Raw genomic sequence first — 27,924 nt, forward strand, 5'->3', positions numbered from 1 at the left:
AGGGTCTCCTTGTGGCTTTTGCTCCTCCCAGGCTCCTTTTTAGTCTTCAAGGTTGTTCTGGGCTTTGTGCTCTGAAGGAGTCTGGGCCCATAACCTGTTGCAGAAGAATTCTGGGCCCATAACCTGTTGTTGTGTTCTGTCTGTGTGGAGTACAGAGCAGTGGTTTTTAAGAGAACTTTACTTGGGAGACAAAGGCACTTATAGGCCAATGTCGAACTTGCTGACCCGTACACAAAGAACAGGAACAAGCGAGATCAAGAAGGAGAATAGAAACTCCTAGCTAGCCCAACCAATACGGAGGAAACTATTTATTTTGTTTTGTTTTTTTACATTTCTATCCTGCTCTTCCTCCAAGGAGCCCAAAGCAGTGTACGTGCTTATTTTTATCCTCACAACAACCCTGTGAGGTAGGTTAGGCTGAGAGATTCATGACTGGTCCAGAGTCACCCAGTGCATTTCATGGCTGAATGGGGATTCTAACTCAGTCCTAGTCCCACACTCTAACCACTACACTATGCTGACTACAGTGCCCCACTGACTTTTTACTAAATTGCATGCAAACTATACAGCAAGCTAAGCTGCATCTGTTGCATATTCCAACACAACTTGCATACTGAAAGGCAGGATAACAAACTAATACCACAAAGTTCTCAATTTACAGACTAACCCACACTCCTTCTTTGCATGTGTTTAGTGCCTGGGTCGGAAGCTACCAAACATTTTTCAAGGTGGGTAAGTGCATCACCTGACATCTCACCTCTAGTGGGAATACGGGGACCTTTGGCGTTTGGAGGCTTCTTTTTCTACACACTAAACGTCCTGTTTCCATCTCTTGTCTAACCGCCTGTTATCTAATCTCTCTGTGCCTTTCTAGAACTCTCTCTGGTGTCCATCTTGGGGCTTTCTGGAATCTTCTGCTTCACCCCTCGACACTTAAGGAAGTTCTGTGTGTGGACTGTGCCCACGGATGCCTGTTCAGTGATGGTTATCGGGGGAACATTGTTTGGTCAGGGCCAAAATGGTGCCCAAGTTCTGGACTGGCCCTTTTCGCTCGTGAGGAAAGGCCTGAACTTGGGACCTGAGGAAAGGATGGTGTTTGTGGCAGCCATCTCGTTTGAGGGCTCTGTCTACGGCCAGCCTCCCATGCCAAACCCACAAGTGACCGGTCCAAATCGCCAACATGCCGCCTGCTGCGGTCTCAGATTCTCATGAAGGAAGGCTCATGCAGTAAGTGAAGGGTACCTTTTCGGGACTGTTATGGTATCCCAGGGGTACCTGGATGCTGCCATATCTGCCATCTCACCCGAGTGTGTGTAACATGCAATTCACCACATTTAACTTTACTCGTATTGTTAACTTTACTTGTATCGTTGAAAACGGTGTTGTCAACTCTGGCTGACCCTACTTCAAACAACACAAATGAGGGAACATTTATAACCTACATCTCATCCTCATTCATATCCATAGGGTTCCCCACCACCAACACCATTGACTCCAATGGCAGGTGTCCTTCGGATGCAGCCCTACACACACTTACCTGGGAGTAAGCCACGTCGAACATAGCGGGGCTTACTTTGAAGCCAACATGTACAGAGGATTGCTCTGTCAGACTGTTTTGACTTATATGGATATTTCTAGATGGAAACCAGAAGTCTTTTGCTTCTAGGTCCTTTGTGTTTTCTGCTAGGTTCCTGGTATTTTGGATAGACTCACTCACCAGGTTTGGTGGCCCGTCAGCCCATCAGGAAACTCCTGCCTGGTTCCATGTCTAGTGGGGGGAAATTGGGGAGGGGAGAGGCTTCTGTTTGCCTTCTGTGGGGCTTTGATGCAGAGAGCTGGTTTATAACAGGAATTCTCAACGTTGGGTCCCCAGATGTTATTGGACTTCAACTCCCATAATCTGTAGCCCCAATGGCCCAACATCTGGGGACCCAATGTTGAGAATTCCTGGTTTAGAAGACCTCTAAGCCACCTTATGGCACAGCGGGGAAGTAACTTGCCTAGGGAGCAAGAGGTTGCCGATTCAAATCCCCGCTGGTATGTTTCCCAGACTATGGGGAACACCCGTATCGGGCAGCAGCGATCTAGGAAGATGCTGAAAGGCATCCTCTCATATACTGTGCGGGAGATGGCAACGGTCAACCCCTCCTACCAAAGACAACCACAGGGCTCTGTGGTCACCAGGAGTCGACGCCGACTCGACGGCACAACTTTACCTTTGAGGTCTTCGAGCTCTGATGTTCTGTGATTTCCAGCGGACAGTTCACTCCAGTATGGCTGTTCTCTCTCTCTCTTCTCCCACATAGCTGTGTGTGAAGGAAACTTCACCTGCAAGGACAACGAAGTGTGCGTAAGACCCAATGAGTGCCGCTGCCGCCACGGATACTTCGGTGCCAACTGCGAAACAAGTGAGTGCAACCAGCAGCCCAGAGAAACATCCCACGGGCAGCGTTTCCTTGAAGGACCACGGCAGAGAGGGGTTGCCCCCGACCCCGAGGGGATGCCCCAGGCCTTGCTTTTTACTAGGGCTGCGCATCGGATCCGGCCGTCAATCGGAACCGATACGATGCGAGCCTCAGCAGACCATTTTTCATTGGATGCGAGCCAAAAGGAAATTTTCTCCACTAAAAAGATACAATTTGATACAATGCGATGCCTGTGTAAGGATAGGGAGCGGCTATGTTTAAAAGCCCAGAAGTGCACTGGGGGAACGTTGCAACATTGTGAAGAACCCAGGGCATTTGGGGGCCATTCCTAATGCTGTGAGTGCCCAGAAGGCAGCCAGCGCCCATGTAAAAGGTGGAAGGGAGCCCAGTGCTTCAGTTCAGGTAAGCCCCCACCCACCCACCCACCCCACCAATTGGTCAAGTCGATCTGATATCTCGGCTTGTTTTGGTGCCAAATACATTGTCCACACAGAGATGGGGGCAGAGAGCTGGTTTTGCAGTAGCAAGCATGGACTGTCCCCCTTTGCTAAGCAGGGTTTGCCCTGATTTTGCATTTGGATGGGTGACGATATGTGCGCAGCACCTTAAGGGATGGGGCCGTAGCTCAGTGGGTCGGGATGTGCATGGACCCGGCTGGCCCGGTTTCGTTCGAGTCCGGATCGGACTCGCGCAGCAGCCAGCACCACCACTAGCCGCTGCTTACCCTCGGTTAAAGGGAGGAGAGCTGGTCTTGGGGTAGCAAGCATGACTTGTCCCCTTAGCTAAGCAGGGTCTGCCCTGGTTGCATTTGAATGGGAGACTTGATGTGTGTGAGCACTGGAAGAGATTCCCCTCAGGGCATGGAGCGGCTCTGGGATGAGCATCTAGGTTCCCAGTTCCCTCCCTGGCAGCATCTCCAAGATAGGGCTGAGAGAGACTCCTGCCTGCAGCCTTGGAGAAGCCACTGCCAGTCTGGGTAGACAGTACTGAGCTAGATGGACCAAAGGTCTGACTCAATATATAGCAGCTTCCTAGGTTCCCGGTGGCCCCAAGCTGACTTGGTAAAAGAGGGCTGAGCGTGCTGCTTGGGGCCGCTGGGAGAGTGAGTGATGGCAAGGCAGCTGCCGCGCCAGCCAGATAACCAGCTTTGTTACTTGCTCACCACCCCTGCCCAGCTCCCTTATTGTGCTGAACCGGTTTGCCCGAACCGGGCCTTGTTCGGTTTGATCACAGACCGAACTGCCCCCGGTTCATTCTGCAATGAAACCGACACACTGGCCCCGGGTCAAGGCGAACCAGTTCAGCATGGACCATTTGTGCACAGCCCTCATCCTAAAATGAATGGCAGGGAACGCCCCCTGAAATGCACCAGTTCTTTCCGAATGGCCACGGGATGCATTGGATTTCTGAATGGCCAATGGTCCTTTGGAAATACCATGCATTCCGATGGCCATTTGGAAGAAACTGCTGCCATTCAGTGGGCATTCCCTGCCATTCATTTTATCACATTCTCTAGAGTCTACATGATCAGATGTATGGTGTCAGCCTAATGGTGTAGCAACATAGAAAGCTGTCTTATACGGATTCAGGCCATTGGTCCATCTAGCTCAACATTGTCCATACTGACAGTCCACAGGTCATGACCCAGGCCACGCAGGGGCCCATTGCGCATGCGTGGCGGCCTCCAAAATGGCCGCCGCAATGGGGGAAAGGCCCAGAAAGGGCCGAAGATCACCCGAACCGGGTGCTTTTTTGACATAAGGAAGGCCAGCAGGGCGGGGGGGAGACCTCCATAGACACACACCCCCCACCCGCAGCCTCGGAGAAGCCCCCCAGAAGGGGTAAGTCTAAAATAAAAAATATTTTTAAAAAAATATTCGCGAACACACACACACACCCCGAGTCGAACCAAACCAGGGGGGTTCAAGACGGGCGAAATTGAACTAAGACGGTCCGGTTCGAGGCTGGTTCGGACTCGAACTGAACCAGGCCAGTCATTTTGTGCCCCCCTCTTAGCCAGCATTTAATATCGGAAGCCTCTTTGGCCTTGGCAGAGGGCCCCTTTGGGGAGTAAGTGATTTGCATCTGCTGTCCGTCCGGCTGATCCTTCCTTGCACGGTTCTGTCTGCAGAGTGCCCCCGCCAGTTCTGGGGTCCCGACTGCAAGGAGATGTGCTGGTGCCACCCCAACGGGCAGTGCGAGGACGTGACAGGGCAGTGCACCTGCAACGCCAACCGCTGGGGACCCAAGTGCGAAAACGCCTGCTTGTGCAAGCACGGCAAGTGTGACCAGAAGACGGGCAGGTGCACCTGTGAGCCCAGCTTTTGGGGGCCCCAGTGCTCCAACAACTGCTACTGCAGCCTCAACTCGCAGTGTGACCAACAGACGGGGGCCTGCCTCTGCCAGCCGGGCTGGTGGGGACGTAACTGTATGAACCAGTGTGCCTGCAGCAACTCGCCGTGCGAGCAGTTCTCGGGGCGCTGCCAGTGCCGAGGGCGCACCTTTGGCCTCCGGTGCGACCGCTACTGCCAGTGCCACATGGGGAGGTGCAACCAGGTTGACGGGACGTGCACCTGCGACCCGGGCTATCGGGGCAAGTTCTGCCGGGAGCCGTGTCCGGCCGGCTTCTACGGACAAGGCTGCAGGAGACGGTAAGAAAGGCCTCCCCGGAGTCCGCGCTGGCCACAAATGTGGAATACATGGGAGGATTTGTCCACCGGGGCAATTTTCCCACCCGGCTTTGAGCTCGCGTCTCCTCCGGAATGGAGGGGGTACGTTCACAGAGTGTGAATGGTTTGGAGAGGGGGAGTTTGGGCACTGGATACCCGAGGGACCACCTGCTCTCAAGGGTTTCTGCCCACTCAATGGGGTCATCAGAGGGGGCTCTGCTTCGTGCGACGACGGTGAAAGAGGCCCAGTTGTCAAGCACACAGGGCAGGGCCTTCTCAGTCATTGCCCCCAGACTTTGGAATGCTCTCCCGGTGAGCCTCTGCTCCCGAGTTCCCTCTTACAGGGATCCCCAGATGTCATGGACTACAGCTCCCAGACTCCCCAGCTGCAATGGCTTTTGCTTGGGGATTCTGGGAGTTGTAGTCCACAACATCTGGGAATCCCTGTTAGAGGGGACACTGCTCTGCTCCCCAGTTTCCATCACAGTTTTTTAGATAGCAAGTGAAATCTTGGCTTTTGACCCAGGCTTTTCAACGAGCATTTTGTTTGCTGTTGCTTTGTATCTTATTGTAAATGTGTGTGTTTTTAAAAAACTTTTAATTAGATTTGTATTTTTATATTTCATTTCAATTCTTGTCGTGTTGTTTTTAATGGTTTTATATATTTGAATGTCTTGTCAACCGCCTTGAGATTATTTGAATGAAAGGTGGTATAGAAATTTTAAAATAAAATAAATATCGGCCAAATTTATCCCCCAAGACCCTGTGAGCTTTCAGGGAGCACTTCACACACAATTCGGGTTATTCATTGCACGTTAAAGTGCAACCCTATTTATATCCGGGGGTTTTTTTAAATCCACTTTTTCATCAGGTGTTTTGGATAGTGTTGAGTTTACAGTACAAATGCCTGGCGTACATCTTACTTGCTATCCTTAGAAAGCGGATAGGGCGATACTGTATTTACCTGAATCCAAGACTAGTTTTATCCCCAAGTGTGTTTTTTTTTAATTAGAAATTGGAAGGTTGTCTTAAATTCAAAGTCCTGTTCCTTTTGAATAAATGCAGGCATAACCTGTACTTAACTTCTGTTTTATGGTCATTTGTAGATAGATCTCATTTACCTTTTAGCTGACAGTTGTTTTTCCTTTTCTCTCTCTGTAGTCAGCACACAGCTTCAGTAGGTATAGATACATGTATGTTAGTGGGTTTTTGTCTGGTTAGGGTATTTCTGTTTTACCTAATGTATACTTCTACCCACACTGCGTTTATATTCTGTATATCTCTTTATTTCTTGATTTGTTTGCTGTTTTGCATTTTGCTTGCTTGGTTCTTTTTCTGGCCAGAGACTGTAATTGATTGATTGATTGATTGATTGATTGATAAAGTCTGCACCATAACCTTCCAAATTATACCTGTGCCTTCACTGAAGAAACTTTTTCTGAACTTATGATTTGATATTTTCCCGCATAGCACAGAACATTCATCTATCATATCATATCATATCATATCATATCATATCATATATCATATCATATCTCTATACTGCCTGATATAGACATCTTTAGGTGGTGGGGAAATTTTAGAGGGGGAAATAGACCATTTTTAACATCAGTGTCACCTTGGATGCCTTTATCTTACAACAATTGCAGGCGTCCACCTTTATTTTAAAACAGTATTTTAACAAATCCTAAGAGCCTTAAATACAAAGTCCAGCTTTTCCGTAGCTTGTTAGGGGTCATTAAATGTGCCATTTAATGGATGGTGATGATTTATCTAGGACGATTAAAATGATCCAGGATCATTGTCTCTGCATTTATCGACATAATTTTTAAAATGGCATTCAGTATTCTAAGGAGAAAGACCTATATTTTGGCTGTGTAGAAGCTTTTAATTGAGAGGACAGTTCATCTTGAACTGCCCGATCTGATCTTCTCTCAGACCAGTCCCTTCCGGTCCACACCCGAAGGTCTCTCCCCCAGCCATTTGGTGCTGGGCTGTACTTAAACCTCAGATTTATTTTGGTGGAGTTGGACAGTCGGACTCACACGGGATTTTTCTGATATGTCCCCAAAAACCGTCCAGATGCAGCCACCTGACCCAGAGAAGCAGGTTCTTCTCACTCATCTTCTCTGCGCCTTGTATCCACGGCCCTGGGCATCACTGGGAAGGATGCCTGATGTCTGGGGCTGCAGCAGAAGCACTGCCCCTTACTAAGCGCCATCTGGGGTGGCTGCCTAAGGCAAGGGTTCCTAAGCTTAGGTCCCCAGACGTTATTGGACTACAACTCCCATCACCCCCCGCCACCCACCATGGCAGGGGATGATGGGAGTTGTAGTCCAACGACATCTGGGGACCCGAACCTGGGAATCTGTGGCCAGCGGCGTAGCTAGGGGAGAGGGGGCCCGTGTTCCCCCCTTGCCCTGCCAGCCCCTCGGAGTGAGGGAGATAGTGAAGAAAATAGGGTGGGGTGGAGCTGGGGGGCCCCCGGATTCTTTGAACCCATCCCCTCAATTATAGCTACACCCCTGGCTGTGGCTCAGAGTCCTCTGGCAGTGAGCCTGCTGTCCGCAGACACTGTATGCCTCTCACTGGCTTTTCCAGGTGCGGCCAGTGCAAGGGTCTGCAGCCCTGCACCATCATGGACGGCCGCTGCCTGGCGTGCGAAGCGGGCTGGAATGGCACCAAGTGTGACCAGATCTGCTCCTCGGGCTTCTACGGGGAGGGCTGCGAGCAGAACTGCCCCCCCTGCAAGGACGGCCATACCTGCAACCACATCAATGGCAAGTGCTCTCACTGCAACCCTGGCTGGATCGGAGACAGGTCAGTTCCGGAAGCTGGCGCCCCTTTGTGGCTGCAGGGGCGGGGGACAGGTTGGGGCTGGGGGTCGCCACACGCCTGGGTCTCCGGTGGATATTTTGACATTTCTATCCCCAGGAGCTCAGGGTGGCATAAAGGTCTGTCCCTGGCTCTCTGTTTTATTCTCACGACAACCCTGTGAAGTAGGCCAGGCTGAGGTCCCTGCACTGGGCAGGGGTTAGACTAGGAGACCTCCAAGGTCCCTTCCCAGGCGAACACTCTACATTAGCCATAAAGGCTTGTTAGCGAAGGCTAAGGAGCTTCATAGCTTGGTGGGAAAGTGATCCTGGGCAGTGTCCCCTCGAACAGGGATTCCCAGATGTTGTGGACTACAACTCCCAGAATCCCCGAGCAAACGCCGGGAGTTGTAGTGAACTGCACCTGGGCACCCCTCTTGGAGAGGACACTGGCAGCTTCCTCTCTTCTTCCAGTGTTCCTCGGATCGATGCTCTCCGGTCCGTCTGTGCTGCTGCCTGAACCGTTCTTTTGGGCTTTCCTGCAGGTGTGAGACCAGGTGTCGCAACGGGACCTATGGCGAGAATTGTGCCTTTGTCTGCAGTGATTGTTTCAATGGCGAGTGCCACTTTGAGACGGGCAAGTGCCTCTGCCGGGCTGGATTTCACGGGATTTCGTAAGTGACCTGCACCCGGGCCCGCGTGGCCTTCGGCGTTTTTGGTTTGGCTTCCAAATCATCTGCCTTTTTCATCAACTTAAGCTCACTCTTGGGAAACCAGAAATGGCAAAGTCCTGTTCTTTGTAGGTCAGGTCCTATAATCAGAGGTGTATCTAGGGAAAATAGCACCTAGGGCAAGCATTGAAATTGCGCCCCCTGTCCAAACATCTGACACCCATCTTTCAGATAACTTTTTACCATAATATCAGCTGAAAAATACAAGACTGATGGTCACATACAAGTCATATATCTGAATATGTGTACAGCGACTTATATTATATTAATTTTTTTTTAAAAAAAATTACCTGTAGCTGCTTCGGGGGGGCTTCATAAAGGCCATGTGGGATCTGCAAAGGTTCCCCCTCCCCCCTGCTGGCCTCTAGGGCCTCACAGGGACCATTTGAGCATGTGCAGTGGCCATTTTTTAAAAAAAAAAATTAAATGGCAGCTGAAAACAAAATGGCCACCACACATGCTCAAATGGCCTCTGTGAGGCCTGGTATGGCCTAGGGCCTCACAGAGGCCATTTGAGCATGCAAGGTGGCCATTTTGTTTTCAGCAGCCTTGAAAAAATTAAGAAATGGTGCCCCCCCTTCAAGTGGCGCCCGGGGCATGTGCCCTGCCTGCCCCACCCTAGATACGCCCCTGCCTATAATTCCTCTGCTTCTCTAGCCATGGGGAGAAGGAAGGGGCCGGGTTTGGGGAGCACTGGAGCCACATCCTTGGCCAGTCTGGCTTTTCTGATTGTCCATCAAGCATATTTGCAGGATTGCTATCACGTTTAATGAGGGCTAGAAACTTCTTTTTCTTTCAAAATGAAAGCTGGGCTTCTTGGGTTAATTAATTCACTGTCCGATACGAAATTCTGCAGGCATAATGATATGACCATGCAACATGGGTGTAAGATCGCCCACACACTGGAAAGTGTGTTGCTTTTAAGGGAAATTCTTCCTGTTTCATGTAAAGGGGACAGACCAAACAGCACAAATTTGCTTGTGTACATGTTGTATAACTTGCTCTTCCCACCCACCCACCCACCCCTGCCATAAAAATGCTCAGTGAAGCTTAACTGTAGTTTCCCTGTAGTTCAGATTCAGGCAAGCTTGCTTCAAGTGAAGATAGGTGTCAATATTTTTAAAGAGGTCGTTTGATAACACCACTACTTCCCTCAAAACATGCAGACAGAGTTTTCTGTCCTAGGACAAGTTCTAAAAACTTCCCCCTTCTCTGCTGGGTTTTGGCACAGTTTTGGTTGAACTAGAGAAAAGCCTGTTCCAAAAAGGAAAGCAGCACCTATTGGCTAGCACCCAGCATGCCACCTTCCTTTAGTTTTCTTAAAATAATAAAAGTTTCCCACTTGCTCGCACATCATCAAATGACTTCCCTCACCCCTGTGAGTTAATAGGCTTGTTCACACAATCATTTGGAGGGTGGGCTGGAAGATTACAGAGCTCCTGCTGCATAGCAGCACACAACCAGGACCTCTGGGTCAGCAAACCCAGGAAACACACAGTTAAGCCAGACATGCCATCCTATGTTGAAACTGGGAGCTGCAAGCCTCCAAGGCCTAGCATCCCTTCCCAACATGCTTTGCACTGCCAGCCGACTAGGAAGCTTCATGACATCAGCGGCCACCTTCTGATTGGCCACAAAGGAGCAGGAGGCAGACCCAGCCCTGCAGACCTCCAGCTTTAGGATCATAGAGTGTGTTTTGCAGAGTGGCACACAGAATGGCATCCCCTCTAGCCACAGCTCCCAGTTCTTTCCATGTGAAGGAGGGCCTGATGGGTCATGGTGGCTGGGTAGAAGAGGTGGGTGGGGTCACACGACCTGAGAACTGAGGTAGGAGAGCTCAATTCTACCTTGATTAAGAGCTGAGTAGGAAAGGTAGATTACCCTGCTTTGAGCAAGCTGGGCTGGAGGGATTTTTGTGAGTTCATACAAAACCTGGGTTCACATAAAACTGTGCAAACCTGGGTAGTCTGCCTCCTCTCTTGATTTTGATGAGTGTGAACAATGATGACTGTGCGAACGAGGCCAATTTTGATGACTGTGCGAACGAGGCCAATTTTGATGACTGTGCGAATGAGGCCGATATGTTTTATCCATCCAACATTAGTGAAACCATCTTCCTTCCAGTAGTTAAAAAGAATCAGAAGAGCCAAACCAGGCTTTTTAACCACAGGGCTCCTGAAGCCAGGATCCCTCTTGCCAGGGCTGACCCTCCTTCTGAAGCTCAGTTGAGGTGATAGTAAGGAGAATGGTTTCAGGGAAATGGCTGTGAGAAGGGATCCCAGTGTTACAACCATCTTCGCCCTTAGTTTTATCAGCACAATGACGTCATTGCCTTAAGACCATTAGTAATCTCTTGCTTATTCAGCTCCAGTCTGTAAAGGGCAAGTATTTCCCCATTCCACCACCCGCACCCCACCCCAACAAATATTTGGCAATATGTTTTCAGCAAAGCAAGCAGAACTTTCCCTCCCTCTCTTGAGAGGAGAGCTGGTCTTGCAGCAGCAAGCATGACTTGTCCCCTTAGCTAAGCAGGGTCTACCCTGGTTGCATATGAATGGGAGACGAGAAGTGTGAGCACTGGAAGATCTTCCCCTCAGGGGATGGAGACGCTCTGGGAAGAGCATCTAGGTTCCACGTTCCCTCCCTGGCAGCATCTCCAAGATAGGGCTGAGAGAGACTCCTACCTGCAACCTTGGAGAAATTGCTGCCAGTCTGTGTAGACAATACTGAGCTAGATGGTCTGACTCAGTATATGGCAGCTTCCTGTGTTCCTAAGTGTATATGGGAAGGCTCTTTCCCGCCATCACTGTATGTGCCAAAAAGGAATCTAGCAGCCTGCAGAAGAGAGGTCTTTCTTTCTCTCCGTGTGCTCCGGTCTCCCTTATCCGGTGGACTCTCTGAAGCCGACCACTCTGGGCTTCCAGATGGAAGCCGCTCCCAGCGTACTGCTAGCCACCTTTCGCTTTGCTTTTGGGGATTAAGCCACTGGGTTGTGTGAAGGCAGATCCTCACAATCACTCCCCACCAATGAAGCGATTCTGTCCCGAGCTGGTGCCCTCTTCCCAGAGCAGAACACTGTCAGTGGGACTTCAGGAGAGCAGGAGCGAGGAAGGATATTGGTGTTACTTGGTGCTTGAATCCAACCACTAGGGAAAGGATAGAAAAGTAGCCTGAATAGCGTCCTCTTTTCTCAGAGGAAACTTTCACTTAACCAGAATCATGGGCTTATTTCAGTTCTGTTTTGTTATGTAGAAGTTGTCCCAAAGCAGAGGGTTATCCAAGATTGCCTCCTTCGACCGGGGCGGCCCTTCCATGAGGCAAAATGAGGTGGTCGCCTCAGGCGGCAGATTATTGGGGCGGCAAAATCTCCCCGCCACTGCCATCGGGGAAGCTCCTTGGGACCAATCTGGCTTTTGCAGGTTTTTCACGGAGTGCCTCTCCTCACACTCCTCACAGAGCCTGCAAGAAGAGGAGGGGAGGAGGCTGCTGGTAACCTTCTCTGCTCCCCTTGCCACTTTCAGCACTCGCAAGGGTCAATTTGAAAGGGGGCTGGGGCCAGGCAGCCTTTGGCGTCTCCCCCCTTAGTGCGGCAGTAGCTTGCTGCCTGCTTCTGCACGGCTCCTGTTTCGGAGGAGCAGGGGAAGCACAGAGTGGATTCTCCTCCTAGAGAACCCGAATGTCTTGGCCCAGCTCTGCACATGTCACTTCGCAGCAGCCTTGGCCAATCCATCGCTCCGCCACAGCGGTAGGGCTTTGTCAGCAGATGGAAACCCCTGAAGGCTTGCTAAAAATACGGCTGGGTCAGGAGTTACTCATCGGCGTGGCTGCCAGACTTTTTTTCCCCCCTTTCGTTCAGTTTTTTCAACAGCTGGGCTGTTTTCAAGGCAAAAGAATCTCTGCGGTGGTTTTTCCTCCCAAGCGGTATTTGGGGGTTTCAGAGGAGGAAGGCAGGGTGAAGCAGTGACACTGCCATCATGGGACAGTGAGGGACAGAAAGAGAGCTGAGACTCTCTCCATCAAGCCCCAGCTCTGCTTTTCCTGTCTGAGCATTAGTAACATAGGAAGCTGCCATATACTGAGTCAGACCCTTGGTCTATCTAGCTCAGTATTGCCTGCACAGACTGGCAGCGGCTTCTCCAAGGTTGCCAGCAGGAATCTCTCTCAGCCCGATCTTGGAGATGCTGCCAGGGAGGGAACTTGGGACCTTCTGCTCTTCCCAGAGTAGCTCCATCCCCTAAGGGTGGCCTGCTCAACCTTGCCCCACCCCCCAGCTGTTTTTGGACTACAATTCCCATAACCCACAGCCACAGTGGCCAATAGCCATGGATTATGGGAGTTGTCGGTCAACATCTGCAGGAGGGCTGAAGTTAGCAGCCCTGCCCTAAAGGGAATATCTTCCAGTGCTCACACATGTCTCCCATTCAAATGCAAAGAGGACGGACCCTGCTTAGCAAAGGGGACAATTCATGCTTGCTACCACTTCTCCCTCAACTGCAGCAGGAGGTGATGGTTCTAGAGCACCCCTGCTCTAGAACCTGCAGCTCACCACCACCCCAGCTCTAGACCCTACAGATCAGCCCTGCACAATTTTGGCACTCGTTTGACTACAGCTCCCATCATCCCTGATGACTGACCACTGTGGCTGGGGATGATGGGTCCAACAGCAGCCATCTGGAAGAAGAAGTGGGCAGACACTAGATTAAGAGATTCTACTACTCTGGCTATAGTTTCTACTACTCTGAGCGCAGTCATATAATGCCGGAGCATTTTCCAGACACTGACTTTACTGCAATTTTACTTTGGGAGAGTGGGTGTACGTTAACATACCAGCCAGATTTACCCCAAAGCCCGTGCAGTATTGCAGAGAGCATGTCACACACAATTCAGGTTTTCCCCTCCGTATCAGAACCTAGCTTGATTTTTGTCCGGAGTAAAAAAACACCAACCTCTTTTTTTGTGTCGGAGTATCCGTTATGCCCCAGACTCACAGTAAAGCCTCGCGGTAAACCTGGGGTAAAACCTGCTCTCTGGAAAGGCTCCTGGGAGTTCTCCACACAGCCGGCGTTACTGCTAGTTTTCTGCAAGGCTTTACTGCGAACTCAGCGCGATCCGAAAAACCCGATGCGAAAATTGGATTTTTTCGCCTCGGACATAAATCAGGTTGCACTTAACGAGCAGTGAAAAACCCGAATCGTGTGTGAAGTGCTTCCCGATAGCGTGCAGAGACTTTGGGTAAATCTGCCCGATATGTGAACGTGCCCACTCCATTCCAGAGGAGATGTGGGCTAAAAGCCGGTTGTAGAAAACCTCCTGGTATTATTTCTTTAATTGTTATTGCGAAAGATTAATAACCAATCTCATTGCAGTATTGCAAGCTTTGCCCAATGACATCATAAAAACTGTCATATATTGGAAACCTGAAGATCCTTGACCCCAGACCTCAGCTGTTTCTGCCACCCATCAGTCATTCAGAGTTCCACCCGACACTTCAACAGCAGCCTTCTACCGAGTCAGACCCTTGGTCCATCTAGCTCAGTATTATCTACTCCAGGTATTCTCAGCGTTGGGTCCCCAGATGTTATTGGACTTCAACTCCCATAATCCCCAGCCCCAGTGGCCTTTGGTTGGGGATTATGGGAGTTGAAGTCCAATAGCAACTGGGGACCCAACGTTGAGAATCCCTGGTCTACCCAGACCGGCAGCGGCTTCTCCAAGGTTGCAGGCAGGAGTCTCAGCCCTATCTTGGAGAGGCTGCCAGGGAAGGAACTTGGGACTTCCTGCACCTACATTCCAAGTAGATGTCCACCCCCTTTATTCAGAGGGAGTGCTGTTGTCTTATGGCGGGCTTCCTACTCCGAGAATGGATCTTGAACCTGGCTCCAACTGGTAGAGTGGAGGTCTGGCAGAATACAGAGTAGAATACAGCGCTTGAAGCCCGCTCACCACAAGAAGATTAGCCCGGGATCTGGGTGACGGTTTCTGCGAGGGGAACTTGCTAGTGGGAGTTCGCGCCACTCCGTCTGGTCTCCTACCCCCCTCCCCTCATTCCCTAACTGGCAAGACAGATTTGCTTCATGGATCACTCACAACCGAGCGACTGCCAGCAGGCTCTTGGCAAGGAGCCGTCGACCCATCTGTGAGTCTTGCCGCCAAAGGAGCTCTTTGCCAGAAGGAAACCGGAGCCACTTTGGTCTCCTTTGGTGGGACTTCCTGGACCAAACTGATACAAAAGAGAGGCAGGGTGGAGGCTGCTACTGGAGCCGTCAGTGCAGACTGCCTGGCGTGGATAAAAGCATCCGCGATCTTCTCCTGTGACCAGGGCGATCCAAGTGCCTCCTGAGGCAAGACGTCAAACGGTACCCTGGAGAGGACCAGCCAAGTTCCAAGTCCCCTCCCTGGCAGCATCTCCAGATCAGGCTGAGAGAGACTCCTGCCTGCAGCCTTGGAGAAGCCGTTGCCAGTCTGGGTAGACAAGACTGAGCTAGACGGACCAAGGGCCTGACTCAGTCGAAGGCGGCTTCCTATGCTCCTTGGACTATTTTTGGTTCTGCTCATCAGAGGGAAGAAGAAGTCACTGAAGCTTCATCTTACACAGCTCCTCAACTTTAGAGACTGCCCCAGAGATGGCTTTGAATCGGTGTGTTTACATTTTATGTCTGTTAGTCTACAGTCTGTCTTTCTGCCCCCCACCCCAGAAGGGCCCTTTAGGTGGCATACCAGGAAAGAATAATAATGCCGTAAAAAATTGATCTCATCCACACCAAGTATCGGTCCGATACAACAAACGCGCAGCGGCCGAATTGTAATTAGCCCCCGAGCCGGAGCAGACATGAGCCACGGCCAGCCAGACTCATAAATCACAGAGAGCAACTTCATGGCTGCTACGTCAGCCCTCCAGCCTCTGTTGGACTACAAAGCCCATCATCCCCCGCCACAGTGGGTTGATGGGCATTGTAGTCCAGCGTCTGCAAGGGGGCCGAAGCTCTGCAGCCCTCCTCTAGGAACTTGGGGTTTGCTGTATTTTGAACCCTATGCATGCAGAATGGCCGAGCCTCCCTCCAGCTTATCCCAGAGGCCGTTTCTTTTTGCCAGCCAGATGGTGCGTCTCTCTGCTAAGTGCTGCCTGCTTGCAGCTGCTGCCGGGGGCCAGGAGTCCGTGCCAAGGAGCACGTGGCACTGAAGGAGGGCTAGGGATCTCCGCCAGGGGGACACTTTGGATGTCCAAGAGGCACGGGAATGCCTAGATTCCTGGCAGGCGCAGATGGCAAGAGAAGGGCCAGCTGCTGAGGCCCTCTCTCTCTCTCTCTCTCTCACCCCCCCACCACCAGCTGTGACCTTGTGGCAGCTCCTTCCTCTGCTGCTGCTGCTGCTGCTGCTGGGATCAGTGGGGCGTTGTGGTCAGTGCCCCGAACCGACAGCCACTCGGACTGCGGATCAACAAGGCATGCCGGCACGCCGGGGGAGTGGCCAGGTCGTGCCGTTATAGGGGTGCACCTTGCCGCAGATGTGCCTCCCTCACATGCACTCATCCCCCCCCACCAACCCTGCTCAGGTTCACACAAGGGGTGCTGAGGGCTGTGGTCCCGCTGATGGTCGTGCGGTCAGGGCCGAAGGGGTCATGGCATCCAGGATGCGGGGAGGGGGCTGTCTCCGGCATAGTTTGGGGTTTTCTTGGTCTTGTTTTGTGAAAAGAGTTGTGGGGAGGGGAATTGGGATCAAGGAGGAGAAGTGAGCCTCCTATGTTCCTAGATATGTGGATGGTCACAGACATGCCGTGAAGCATCGGATATGGCTTTTTACACAGAATCTAATAATTTGACTGGACTCTCAGTGAGTTGTTGTTTCTTCTCCTCCTCCTCCTCCTTCTCCTTCACCTCCTCCTCCTCCTTCTCCTCCTCTTCCTTCTCTGTCTTCTTCTTCACCTCCATCATCCTCTCCTCCTCCTCCTCCTCTTCCTCCTGTGGGCTCCCCAGAGGCATCTGGTGGGCCACTGTATGAAACAGGATGCTGGACTAGATGGGCCTTCTTGGGCCTGATCCAGCAGGGCTGTTCTTAGATTCTTATGTTCAGAACAGACTAGCAGCTGTGAAGCATGGTAAAGTGGGGGAGGGGGTCAGTGGGGGCTCTCCCGTTTTGTCCCCATGACTCCCAACGTTTTGAGCTGGAAGTTCCCAATAAATCAGCAGCTCAGTGCTGGCTACTTGCCAGAGGGCACATGGGGGGCCTCTCCCCCAATCCCCGCCTCCCTGTGGCTCACCCAACTCTTGCTTCCTCAGCTGCAACCTGACGTGTCCGACTGGTCAATATGGCGTGAACTGTGAAGAGTCTTGCAGCTGCCATGAGGATTCCTGCGACCCCCTGACTGGAAGCTGCCACATGGGTAAGCAACCCCTGGACGGAAGCTCAACCATCCCGGAGGGATGCCCTGAGGCAGTTTCAGGGCCTGGGCCTCGTGGTGCTATGGGCCCTCCTTGCTACGGGGCCCAGGACAGAACAGAGTTGGTGCATGTGCTTTGCACCTGCCCAGAGGCCCTCTTGTCCTTGGTAGTTGTTCATGCCTTCCCTGCTACTGTGTCTCCAAGGCGTTTTCCACACAGGGCTTTTAGCTCGCATCTCCTCTGAAACAGAGGGTGTGTGTTCACGTATCGGCCAGAATTACCCTGAAGGTCCCTGCAAGCTATTGGGGAGCACTTCACACACAATACGGGTTTTTCGTTGCGTGTGAGAGTGTCGCCCGATTTTGTATCCAGTTTTTGTGTTGGTTTTTGAGGCAACTTCGGTCTCACAGTAAAATCTGCTGTGCAAAAAATGCCCAGGCTGGAGAAAACGTCATCTGATTAACTCACCTGATTGACCTCACCCCCCTCTAAGGTTGTGCATGAATCGGAGGCCTTTTTATGGGCCTCTGGGCAGGTTTGAACGACCGGTGATTCGGCCGATTCGAAGGCGGGGGATACCTTTAAGGGTGGGGGAAGGTGCTCTTACCCCTTCCTCCGTGTTTTCCCCACCCATGCTACACTTTAATACGGTCCGGCAGGGTGGCAACGTACTTCCCTGCTGCCCCATTGCCTTGTCAGACTGGAAGTGACAGGAAGTACATCGAGCTCGTACAGGCGCATGTGCATCGGGCACTTCCTGTCGCTTCCGGTCCGATGTGGCAGAGAGGTACGCTGCCGCCCCGCTGGACCCTTTAAAAGTGTAGCACCGGCGGGGGGAACATGGCAGGAGGGATAAGAGCACCCTCCCCTGCCCTTAAAGGTATCCCCCCGCCTTCGAACCGGCCGAAATCGCCGGTCGTTCATACCTGCCCGGAGACCCATAAAAAGGCCTCCGATTCATGCACAACCTTAGAGGGGGGTGAGGTCAATCAGGTGAGTTAATCAGATGACGTTTTCTCCAGCCTGGGCATTTTTTATGACGTCAGTGTTGAACTGCACAATGAACAGTGGGTGCGTGTGGGTATGGAGAGGAAGCAACTTCATGGCCACCAAATTTGGGTTTCTTTGGTGTGTGCAGTGCGGCTATGAAACAAATCTGCTAGCCAGCTTGAACACCTGCCTATTCATTTGATGTACCTGATAGTTTTCCTGGGTCGTCTTCCCTGCGTGTCTAAAAACACTCAGTCCTGAGCTCCCCTTAAATAATATGGCAAGGGGAAATTATGAGGGGGAAGAACTGGTTTTACGAGAAACTGTGAAAATTGAGGATTTACCCCAAAGTCCCTGCAAGCTATCAGGGAGTGCTTGACACACGATTTGGGTTTTTCACTGATCGTTAGAGTGCAACCCGCTTTAAATCGGGCCTTCTTGGTTGCTGCCCCAAGACTTTGGAATGCACGCCCTACATAGATACGAGCCTCCCCATCTCTGGCAATTAAAAAAAAAAACCTTCTGAAAACCCATCTCTTTAACCAAGCTTCCTCGGCTTTTTAAAATTGGTTTTTAAATTGTTCTGGTTATTTAATTGCTGTTTTATGATGCTTTAATTGTTAATTATTGTCATTTTGCGCTGTTTTATCATTTCTGTTTTAACTGTTAACTGAGTTTAATGGTTTTGTTTTAATATAAACCTCCCTGAGCCTTTTCGAAGGGAGGTATAAAAAAATCAAATCAATCAATCAATAAAGCCAGTCAGTCTGGGGTTTTAAAAATCCACTTTTTGCATCAGGTTTTTTGGATAGCGTTGAGTTCGCAGTAAAGCCTCGCAGAAAATTCGCAAGAAAACCTGCAGTGTGGCAAACGCCCTGGCTTTTGTGTCTGTGTGTGTGGTTTAGTGCAGGGATTCTCAGTGTTGGGCTCCAAGATGTTTTTGGACTTCAGCTCCCATAATCCCCAGCCCCAGTGGCCTCTGGTTGGGGATTCTGGGAGTTTAAGTCCAATAACATCTGGAGGCCCAACATCGAGAATCCCTGGTTTAGTGGACTCGTGTTTTTTTTTTCCCCCATATTCACTGAAAAAGTTGATCGTAAACAGTGGACTTTAACCCGAAGTGCCTCTTTTAACGGCGCCGCTGCCAACTCAGCCCCCACTCGTCACAGCTTCTGGGGTCTGATTCGGTCCCTGCTGGCCTGCTGCTGACTCCAAAGCTATGGCCAGCCTCCGCTCTAACCCTCACTTGATTCTCTTTCAGAGGCCAATCAGCGGATGGGTGTGGTGGGGGCAGCCGCCCTCTTGGCCCTGCTTCTCATCCTGCTCCTCTCGCTCCTCTGTTGCTGCTGCGTTTGCCGAAAGAAGGACCACACTCGGGAGTAAGCATTGATGCGGAGTCTTTCGAGGACGCTGTGGGAGCCATTGGGGGCTGGTGGAAGAGCCGGATCTCTCTCTGAGAGGCATGAGACAGCAGGCAGGGCCCGGGACCTTTTGCTGCCCGAGCTGAAGGATATGGTTTATTTTTGTTTGTTTGTTTTGTTTTGTTTTATTTAACATGTTTTTATACCGCCCAAAACCTACGTCTCTGGGCGGTTTACAACAAGATAAAAACAAAAGGAAAACATTAATTAAAAACAAAAACAAGACATTTAAAAACAAAAAATTTGAAACCCAACAATTATAAGTGTTTATGCAATGTTCTAAAAACAACATTAGAACAATCAAAACAATATCAGTTAAAAGTTAATATTGATATTGTCAATATTACAACAATATCGGTTATTATGACAGACACACATACCCAGCATCCTCAGGCTCTGCTGCCCAGGCTGTGGCAACTCATCAGTGCAATCAGACTGTGTGAGAGGAGAGCGGGTCTGGTGGTCGTAAGCATGACATGTCCCCCTAGCTAAGCAGGGTCTACCCTGGTTTGCATTTGAATGGGAGACTCCATGTGTGGGCACTGTTAAGATAGTCCCTTTAAGGGGATGGGGAGAGCAGAAGGTTCCAAGTTCCCTCCCTGGCAGCATCTCCAAGATGGGGCTGAGAGGGACTCCTGCCTGCAACCTTGGAGAAGCCGCTGCCAGTCTGGGTAGACAATACTGAGCTAGATAGACCAAGGGTCTGACTCAGTATATGGCAGCTTCCGATGTTCCCTATGTTCCTATGACAAAGCCAGGCAGTGGTGGCAGGCACATCACTAGCTTACGTCAGGGGTGGAATCAGGGGGTGGGGGGGAGGGGAGAGGTGTCCCCACAGCAAGTTGAGGAAAGGAAAACAAGCACGTTGCCTCAGTGGGATGAGGAAGGGTGATAGTGGGCAGCAGGGAGGCCCGGGGTGACAGACAGGTGGCACTTGATACCCCCATACCCTTTTGCATCGGCGCCCAAGGCGATTGCCTCTCCCTGCCTTGCAGAAGGGACGTCCCTGCAAGGCCTGATGGAGCCTCCAGCCAAGAAAGGCCTTAGCAAGGATAACTTATCTGGATAACAGGTGGGACCCGTTCGGGCCTGAAATGTCAGCAGGCCCAACTTTCAGCCCAGCTTGTGGGGAAGTTCTGTGGTGAAAGGGGAAGTGGAAAAAAGCTGAGCTCTAGCCTTTGTAGAAGTGGCATTATGGAGCAAAACATGCAGTCACTCTTCTGCTCAACCGCTAGACTTGGATTAAGAAAGGTGGGGCTCAGCACAGGAGGGTTTCACTTTCACAAGTACAGTAATCCCCTGAGGAATGTTGCCTTGTTTGCTATCCACAGGGGATCTCTATTGGGCAGTTGAGTGGATAGCTTGCTTTTGATGTAAATCACTGCCTGCCTTCCAGGCTGTGCATTGTACTGTTTAAGGACTTTCTTGGCTTTACATTCAATGCATGCCTACTTAGAAGTAAGTACCCTTGGTTTCAATCAGTTCTTCTCTCAAATAACTGTGATTGGAATTGCAGCCTCAATTAAAAAGCTGTACTTTTTTTGTTGTTCGGTTGCTGCTGTTAATATGTTAAGGAAAGTGGTCAGGCGAAGATGTCTTCCCCAATTATTGTTGGTAGATACCCAGGGCAAATCCACTGGAAAGTGCAGCTGCTGATTTGCATATGCAAAATTATTTCCAAGCCAGTTTACATAATATGCAAGTTAGGCACCCAGATTTGCAAAGCCAAAATATGGCAACCCAACTCTCATGGTTGCGTTTCATCACACACACTGAGCCCTAGGATCAGCATGTGTGGTGTGACTGTGGCTGGAAATCTAACCCCATGCCTGGCTTTCATTGCAGCACAAACCAAGACCTGGCCAGCAAGAAGTCTCCCAGACGCCTTTGTGGCAGGTTCAGCCGGATCGGCATGAAGTTGCCCAGGATTCCTCTCCGCCGGCAGAAGCTACCCAAAGTTGTAGGTAAGGAGCCCCACTCACTCCAGGGTGTTTGGTGCACAGAATATTTTGTCCAGCCATAAGCAGTGCCTTTGGTCTAGCCTGCTAGCAACCCCAGCCTAGAGTTGCCATGAATTTCAGAGTTTTGAGTTTCACCTGGATCTTAAGCGTCTCACCCAGCTTGCTTCACCCAACCAGGTTTGCCCGGATTTCAGCTTTCATTAAAAAAAAAAAAAGCTAAGCTCCAGCCCTCGTTGAAGCAGAGTCATGGAGCAAAACGTGCAGCCACTATTCTGTTCAAAAACTATTTTCAAGCCAATTTACATAATATGGCAACCCTACGGCCCAGCCCATGTGATACAAAGAGGGGAGGCAGGAATCCGCTCTGACGAGAATCCATCCTTTCAGCATCTTCCCATATTGCTGCTGCCCGATATAGGTGTTTCCCATAATCTGTAGCAAGCATGACTTGTCCCCTTTGCTAAGCAGAGTCTGCCCTGGTTGCATATGAATGGGAGACTACATGTGTGAGCACTGCAAGAAATTCCCCTTTTAGGGGATGGAGCCTCTCTAGGAAGACCATATCAGGTTCCAAGTTCCCTCCCTGGCAGCATCTCCAAGACAGGGCTGAGAGGGACTCCTGCCTGCAACCTTGGAGAAGCCGCTGCTGCCAGTCTGTGTTGACAGTACTGAGCTAGATGGACCAAAGGTCTGACTCAGTAGAAGACAGCTGCTTATGTTCCTGTGTAATATGGTACCGTGATGTCCTCATGGTCCTATGGGATCCCTGATTGTTTGGGAGCACACAGTGAAAAAGTCCTGAGTGGTTTTTAAAAAAAATAGCAAATCAGCAGCATATCAGGGAGAGCATTATCGCATATAGGGGCTGAATAATGAGCAAAAAAGAGTAGAAAGCAGGCTTCCCTCCTCCCCAAGCACTTCCCCACATATGCACACAGCAAGGTGAAATTAAACCTCGTGGAAATCTGGCACAGCACGAATCGAGGCTCGTTTTCGGACGATCCCATCTCGAATCGTTTGTAAATTCAGGCCCAAGACTGAATATTCCGTTTCCCCGAGAAGTTCCTCTCCCTGGCTTGGGAGAGAGTGGCGGTCCGCATGGCTGGAAGTTTGTGGCTGAGAGCGTGGGGGACCGTTTTCCCACCGCAACGATAACAAGGGGCTGTGTTTACAGAGGCGCAACGGAGACGGTTTTTTTCCCTCCCAAGAATAGAGGCTCCTTCTGTGAAGGGGAGCTGGCTGTGAGCGCTGGCTGAATGGGCCTGTGTGTGCACATGCGTTTCCTGGCGTCTGCTGCTGGTTGGAGGCTTTAGATAAACAGGGCAGTCCGAGCTCCCCCAACCCCTTGGCCTCTGTTTACTCGAAGGCTGAGACGGGCTGCTTCCTCGTCCCACAGGAGGGGATGCAGTAGCAGCTTCTCCTAAAGAGCGGGGGGGGGCTAAAGGAGGCGCAGCCAGAGGTGCACCTAGATCATTTTGGAGCCTGGACCTAACAGCCTTTTGGGGGCTCCCTTCTGCTCCTGCCGCTGCCGACAGACAAGCTGCAATGCATTGTTTTTTACACCAGAACATGCTCAGGGAAAGTTGGAAACTCTTTTTTTTTTTTAATGATATTCTGAATAAGATACTTCCCACTGCCTTGCAGAGAGGTACCACATTTTGCATGGACAATCCTGCCACTTAAATTAGTGGACTGCTCAGCATTTGGAGGGCCCCCAGGCCAGCATTTGGAGGCCCCCCAAGCCTGCACGGGACTGGACCTCCATCTGTCCAAAGAGCGCCACTGGGTGGAACATAGGAAGCTGCCATATACTGAGTCAGACCCTTGGTCCATCTAGATCAGTACTGTCTTCACAGACTGGCAGCGGCTTCTCCAAGGTTGCAGGCAGGAATCTCTCTCGGCCCTCTCTTGGAGCTGCTGCCAGGGAGGGAACTTGGAACCTAGATGCTCTTCCCAGAGCAGCTCCATCCCCTGAGGGGAATCTCTTGCAGTGCTCATACTTCTAGTCTCCCATTCATATGCACCCAGGGTGGATCCTGCTTAGGGCTGTTCTTATGTTCTTAAGGGAATAAGTCATGCTTGCTACTACCACCAGACCAGCTCTCCTGCTGCCGCCTCTGCTTCCCAGCAGCAGCTGGGGTGGACCCTCTTTCTCCTACCCTGCCCGAGAGCCATGCCTGCAGGCTGGCCATTCCTCAGGTAGGGCTGCACAGCTCTACCTGATGAATGACGGGCCTGCAGGCAGTATTGCTCTCAGGCAGGGTGGGAGAAAAAGGAGCCATCCCAGCTGCCTCTTTCAGTGTTGCTTCCATTGGGCAGTTCTGTTCCTTCTGTTTTTCTTATTTCCCCTCTGTTCATTGTTAATGCAGCACACTTGTCTAGTCCAAACTCCATTGCTATATCGCTACTGAATATATGGACAGTGTTTAGCAGTGATTCGATTTCTGACTGGGACTTTCCATACAACTTCAGATCGTCCATGTACAGCAGATGGCTGATTTTACTTGATGACGTTTTAGATGTTTGGTATCCGAGGCCTGTTTTGTTTAGTATTTGTGAAAGTGGGGTCATGGCAATTACAAACAACAGAGGGGATAGTGAGTTCCCTTGGAAAATGCCTCTTCTAATGATAACCTGTCCAAGTGTCTCACCATTGATTGTTAACTGTGTACTCCACATGCTCATTGCTTTTTAAATAAATATCTGAATGTTTTTGCTGACACCAGTTGTTTCTAAACATTTTAGTATCCATGTGTGAGGCAATGAGTCCAAGGCTTTCTTGTAGTCAATCCATGCAACACTTAGATTTGTTTTCCTTCTCTTGCAATTTTCTAAAATCATTTTGTCCATCAGCAGCTGGTCTTTTGTGCCTTTGGTGTTCGGGCAATTTCCTTTCTGTTCAACTGGAAGCTGTTTGTTAGTTAATAAGTGTTGCATCACTTCATCTGCTATTATTCCAGTTAATAATTTGAACATGGTTGGCAGGCAGGTTATTGGTCTATAATTACTTGGAACTGCACCTTTTGCTGGGTCTTTCATGATGAGATGAGTTTTCCCAGTTGTTAGCCATTGTTCAATATCACCTCCTTGCAAACTGTGATTGAACTGTTTTGATAGTTGTTTATGAAGGCTTGTTAGGTGTTTAAGCCAAAAGCCATGCAGTTCATCGTCGCCTGGCGCAGTCCAATTTTTAATTTTCTTTGCTCTTTCACTTATTAATTCTGGTGTTATTATTAGATCTTGCATTTGTTGGTTACATTTTCTGACCTCTTTCACCCAGCCTGCTTTTTTATTATAATCTATTGTATTGTCCCATAGTTTCCCCCAGAATTGCACTGTTGCTTCTTTATTTGGTGTTTCTACATTTCTTGCAGTCTCCTTCTATGCTTTGGTAGAAACGTCTCTGATTCGATTGGATTTGGAGATTCTGCCTGTGTTGTGTAATTCTGGCTTCGTATCTGCTAATCTTCTTTGACACTGCTGTTATTTGCTGCTTTATTATTTCCAGGACTTCTCTAATTCTCCTTGAATCTAGGTAGTATTTTTGGATCAGATACTGTTTGGTGTTTTCATTCTTCAGCTTCTTGTCTTTCATATCTTTCAATTTACTAGCATCTGATCTAAGCCTGGCGATTTTATTTTCTAATCTAATCTTCCATTTAGGTGATGTACTACTTTCTTTTTTTACAGGTCCATTGATCTTATATCTGAGCTCTTGTGTTGTTATTGTTGCTGCACTGTACATTAGTTGGTTTGTTTCTTGCAAATTATTGGTTGTTATTTCTGCAAGTGCAGCATTTATATCTTTTAATGCCTGAGCAAGTTGTTTTTTGGCAACTGTTTTTAGAGCTGGAAGTCGAACCCTGGTGGTTGTTTGGTTCATGTGCTCAGTTATTTTTTGCTTTAGTTCTTGTTGCTTTTCTGTTAAACGGCATTCAGGTATTATTATTATTTTACATTTTATATCCCGCTCTTCCTCCAAGGAGCCCAGAGTGGTGTACTACATACTTAAGTTTCTCCTCACAACAACCCTGTGAAGTAGGTTAGGCTGAGAGAGAAGTGACTAGCCCAGAATCACCCAACTAGTCTCATGGCTGAATGGGGATTTGAACTCGGGTCTCCCTGGTCCTAGTCCAGCACTCTAACCACTATACCATGCTGGCTCTCAGGATCTAGGGCATTGCAGACAGAAGGTCCAGTTTCCAGCGTGGGGTCCCCAGATGGTTTTGGACTACAACTCCCATCATCCCCAGCCACAATGGCCTTCGGGAGTTGTGGCGGGGAACCCCTGACTTCCACCACCATGGCTGGGAACCCCTGGCAGGATCGGACATCGCACAGAACCACAGTTGACTTCTTCAAACTATGGTTCGTTTGTACACCTGAACCAGCTCCAATCAACAGACCCTGGTTTATTTTGGGGCAGTCAAATCATGATCTGATCCCAATTTCATGGTGTGGAATTGGTTGGTTTATTGTATCCATGGTGTCGTGTGAAGCACTTCAGACACACGGGGCTGTGGATGCAACAAATAAACCAATTCCACACCATGAAATTGGGATCAGATCATGATTTGACTGCCCCATATAAACCAGGTTCTGTTGACTGGCACCTATTCTTCTTACTTCTGAATATCTAGGGCTTTGCCTACAGAAGGTCCAGTTTCCAGCTTTGGGTCCCAGGCTGTCATTGGACTACATCTCCCATCATCCCTGGCAGTGTTCCCTCTAACGGGTTCCCAGATGTTGTTGACTACAATTCCCAGAATCCGCAGCTTTTGCTTGGAGATTAGAAGGAACACTGATCCCCAGCCACAATGGCCTTTGGAAGTTGTGGCTGGGAACCCTTGACTTTTAGGGACATCATCAGAACCACAGTTTACTTCTTCAAACTATGACTAGTTTGTACATCTGGACCAGCTCCAGTCAACAGACCTTGGTTTGTTTGGGGCCGTCAAATCTTGATTTTATCCCAATGCCATGCTGTGGAATTGGTTGGTTTGTTGTAACCACGGTCTTGTGCGATGTCTGAACCGGCAATCGCGGTTTCATCTTGGTTCGTTTCCGTAGCTCCAGCCTCATGTAGAGAGAGAGGCAAGCTTGGATCACAGGAAGTAAGAAGAAGGGGCAGATTCCCAACAGACCATGGTGTGGCAAAAGAAACCATGGTTTGGTGTTCATCTGTGGCACCAATCCAGGTTTAGTAGATAAACCCTGGTTAAAATAAACCATGGCTGCATGTGATACAAATAAATGAATGAATAAATAAATGTGGAGCTGCCCAGAGAGGTGCTGCCAGTCAGTGTAGACAGTTTTGAGCTACCAAGGAGCTGACTCAGCAGATGGCAGCTTCATACGTTTAACTCTCCCCTGCCTTCGCAACAAAACTCCTTGCTCTCCGTTACCAGTGGACCCTCCGTCCTAGGAGAACAATGCTGGCAGCTTGGCCCATAGCACCAAGGAGCTGATTGGCACCATTGGCGGTGTGGCCTCTCTCGCCTGCGTACGCCTCGCTCGACTGCCAGAGGGCCTGTTATTTCATTGGAATGAAATGCTTTGGTCACGAGCTTCTTTGTTTGGCTTGGCACGCCAGCTTCGCCATATGTTCTTCTGATTATCCAGCGCTTGCCGCAGAGGGCCGCAGTCCTTTGTGGCTACAATGAGACGAGAGGAGGGCCTCGAATCGGAGCCACCAGGAGGCAAGAGCAAATGTACCCTCTTCCCCCTCTGCTGGATGCTTTCACCTATCTTTACATAGGAACGTAGGAAGCTGCCATATACTGAGTCAGACCATTGGTCTTTCTAGCTCAGTATTATCTTCACAGGCTGGCAGCGGCTTCTCCAAAGTTGCAGGCAGGAATCTCTCTCAGCCTTATCTTGGGGATGCCGCCAGGGAGGGAACTTGGGGCCTAGATGCTCTTCCCAGAGTGGCTCCATCCCCTAAGGGGACTACATCTTCCAGTGCTCATACTTCTAGTCTCCCATTCAAATGCAACCAGGGTGGACCCTGCTTAGCTAAGGGGACAAGTCATGCTCGCTACCACAAGACCAGCTCTCGTCTCTTTGAAACACACACACACAGAAGCGGGCTCAATATCGTCCGCAAGGCCAGGGTTTTGTGAGTGCCGCAAGGAAGAGCCTAGTGCCTCCAGGAAGGCGACAAACATCTGGTATTTGGAGGTAGACTTCTCCTGGATATGGAGGCTCTGCTTAGCATTCGTGGATCGTCGCCATTGATAGACCACCCCCACGGCTTTGTCTGATTGTAGCACTGAAATAGCAAAGATGTTTTCTTCCCTTGCAGACGTGAGTGATCCCACAAGCACCTGGGAGCTAAAAATAAGCCACCCTCTCTGCCCCTGAGCCAATTTCCACACCGCCACCCCAGGGCATGGTAGACCTTTGCAGAGCCCTTCCCAGCTCTTCTGCCTGCCTGGTGTGAGGAGGAGAAGGAGGCAGGTTTCAGAACAGGCAGACCTTTTCTGTTAGGCATCTCAGGAAGTCTCTGTTTATGCAGTAGTTGGAGGTCAGCCTC

At 50.1% G+C, this 27,924-nt stretch overlaps 1 protein-coding gene across 2 annotated transcripts in view; it reads left to right on the forward strand.

Annotated features, from left to right (window-relative positions):
- Positions 1-27,924, forward strand: part of SCARF2 (scavenger receptor class F member 2) — a 54,216-nt gene that overhangs the window by 11,931 nt on the left and 14,361 nt on the right. The window contains exons 3-10 of one of the 2 annotated variants that reach the window (XM_053280446.1): positions 875-1,227; positions 2,307-2,408; positions 4,558-5,077; positions 7,697-7,915; positions 8,454-8,582; positions 16,916-17,019; positions 19,269-19,386; positions 21,274-21,392. In XM_053280446.1, coding sequence (XP_053136421.1) covers positions 1,209-1,227; positions 2,307-2,408; positions 4,558-5,077; positions 7,697-7,915; positions 8,454-8,582; positions 16,916-17,019; positions 19,269-19,386; positions 21,274-21,392 — 1,330 coding nt within the window. In that variant the 5' untranslated portion in view covers positions 875-1,208. The remainder of the gene's footprint in view (positions 1-874; positions 1,228-2,306; positions 2,409-4,557; positions 5,078-7,696; positions 7,916-8,453; positions 8,583-16,915; positions 17,020-19,268; positions 19,387-21,273; positions 21,393-27,924) is intronic. The other variant, XM_053280445.1, reaches the window with a different exon arrangement.

Source organism: Hemicordylus capensis, chromosome 15 (assembly GCF_027244095.1).
Source record: "Hemicordylus capensis ecotype Gifberg chromosome 15, rHemCap1.1.pri, whole genome shotgun sequence".
Classification (NCBI taxonomy): domain Eukaryota; kingdom Metazoa; phylum Chordata; class Lepidosauria; order Squamata; family Cordylidae; genus Hemicordylus; species Hemicordylus capensis.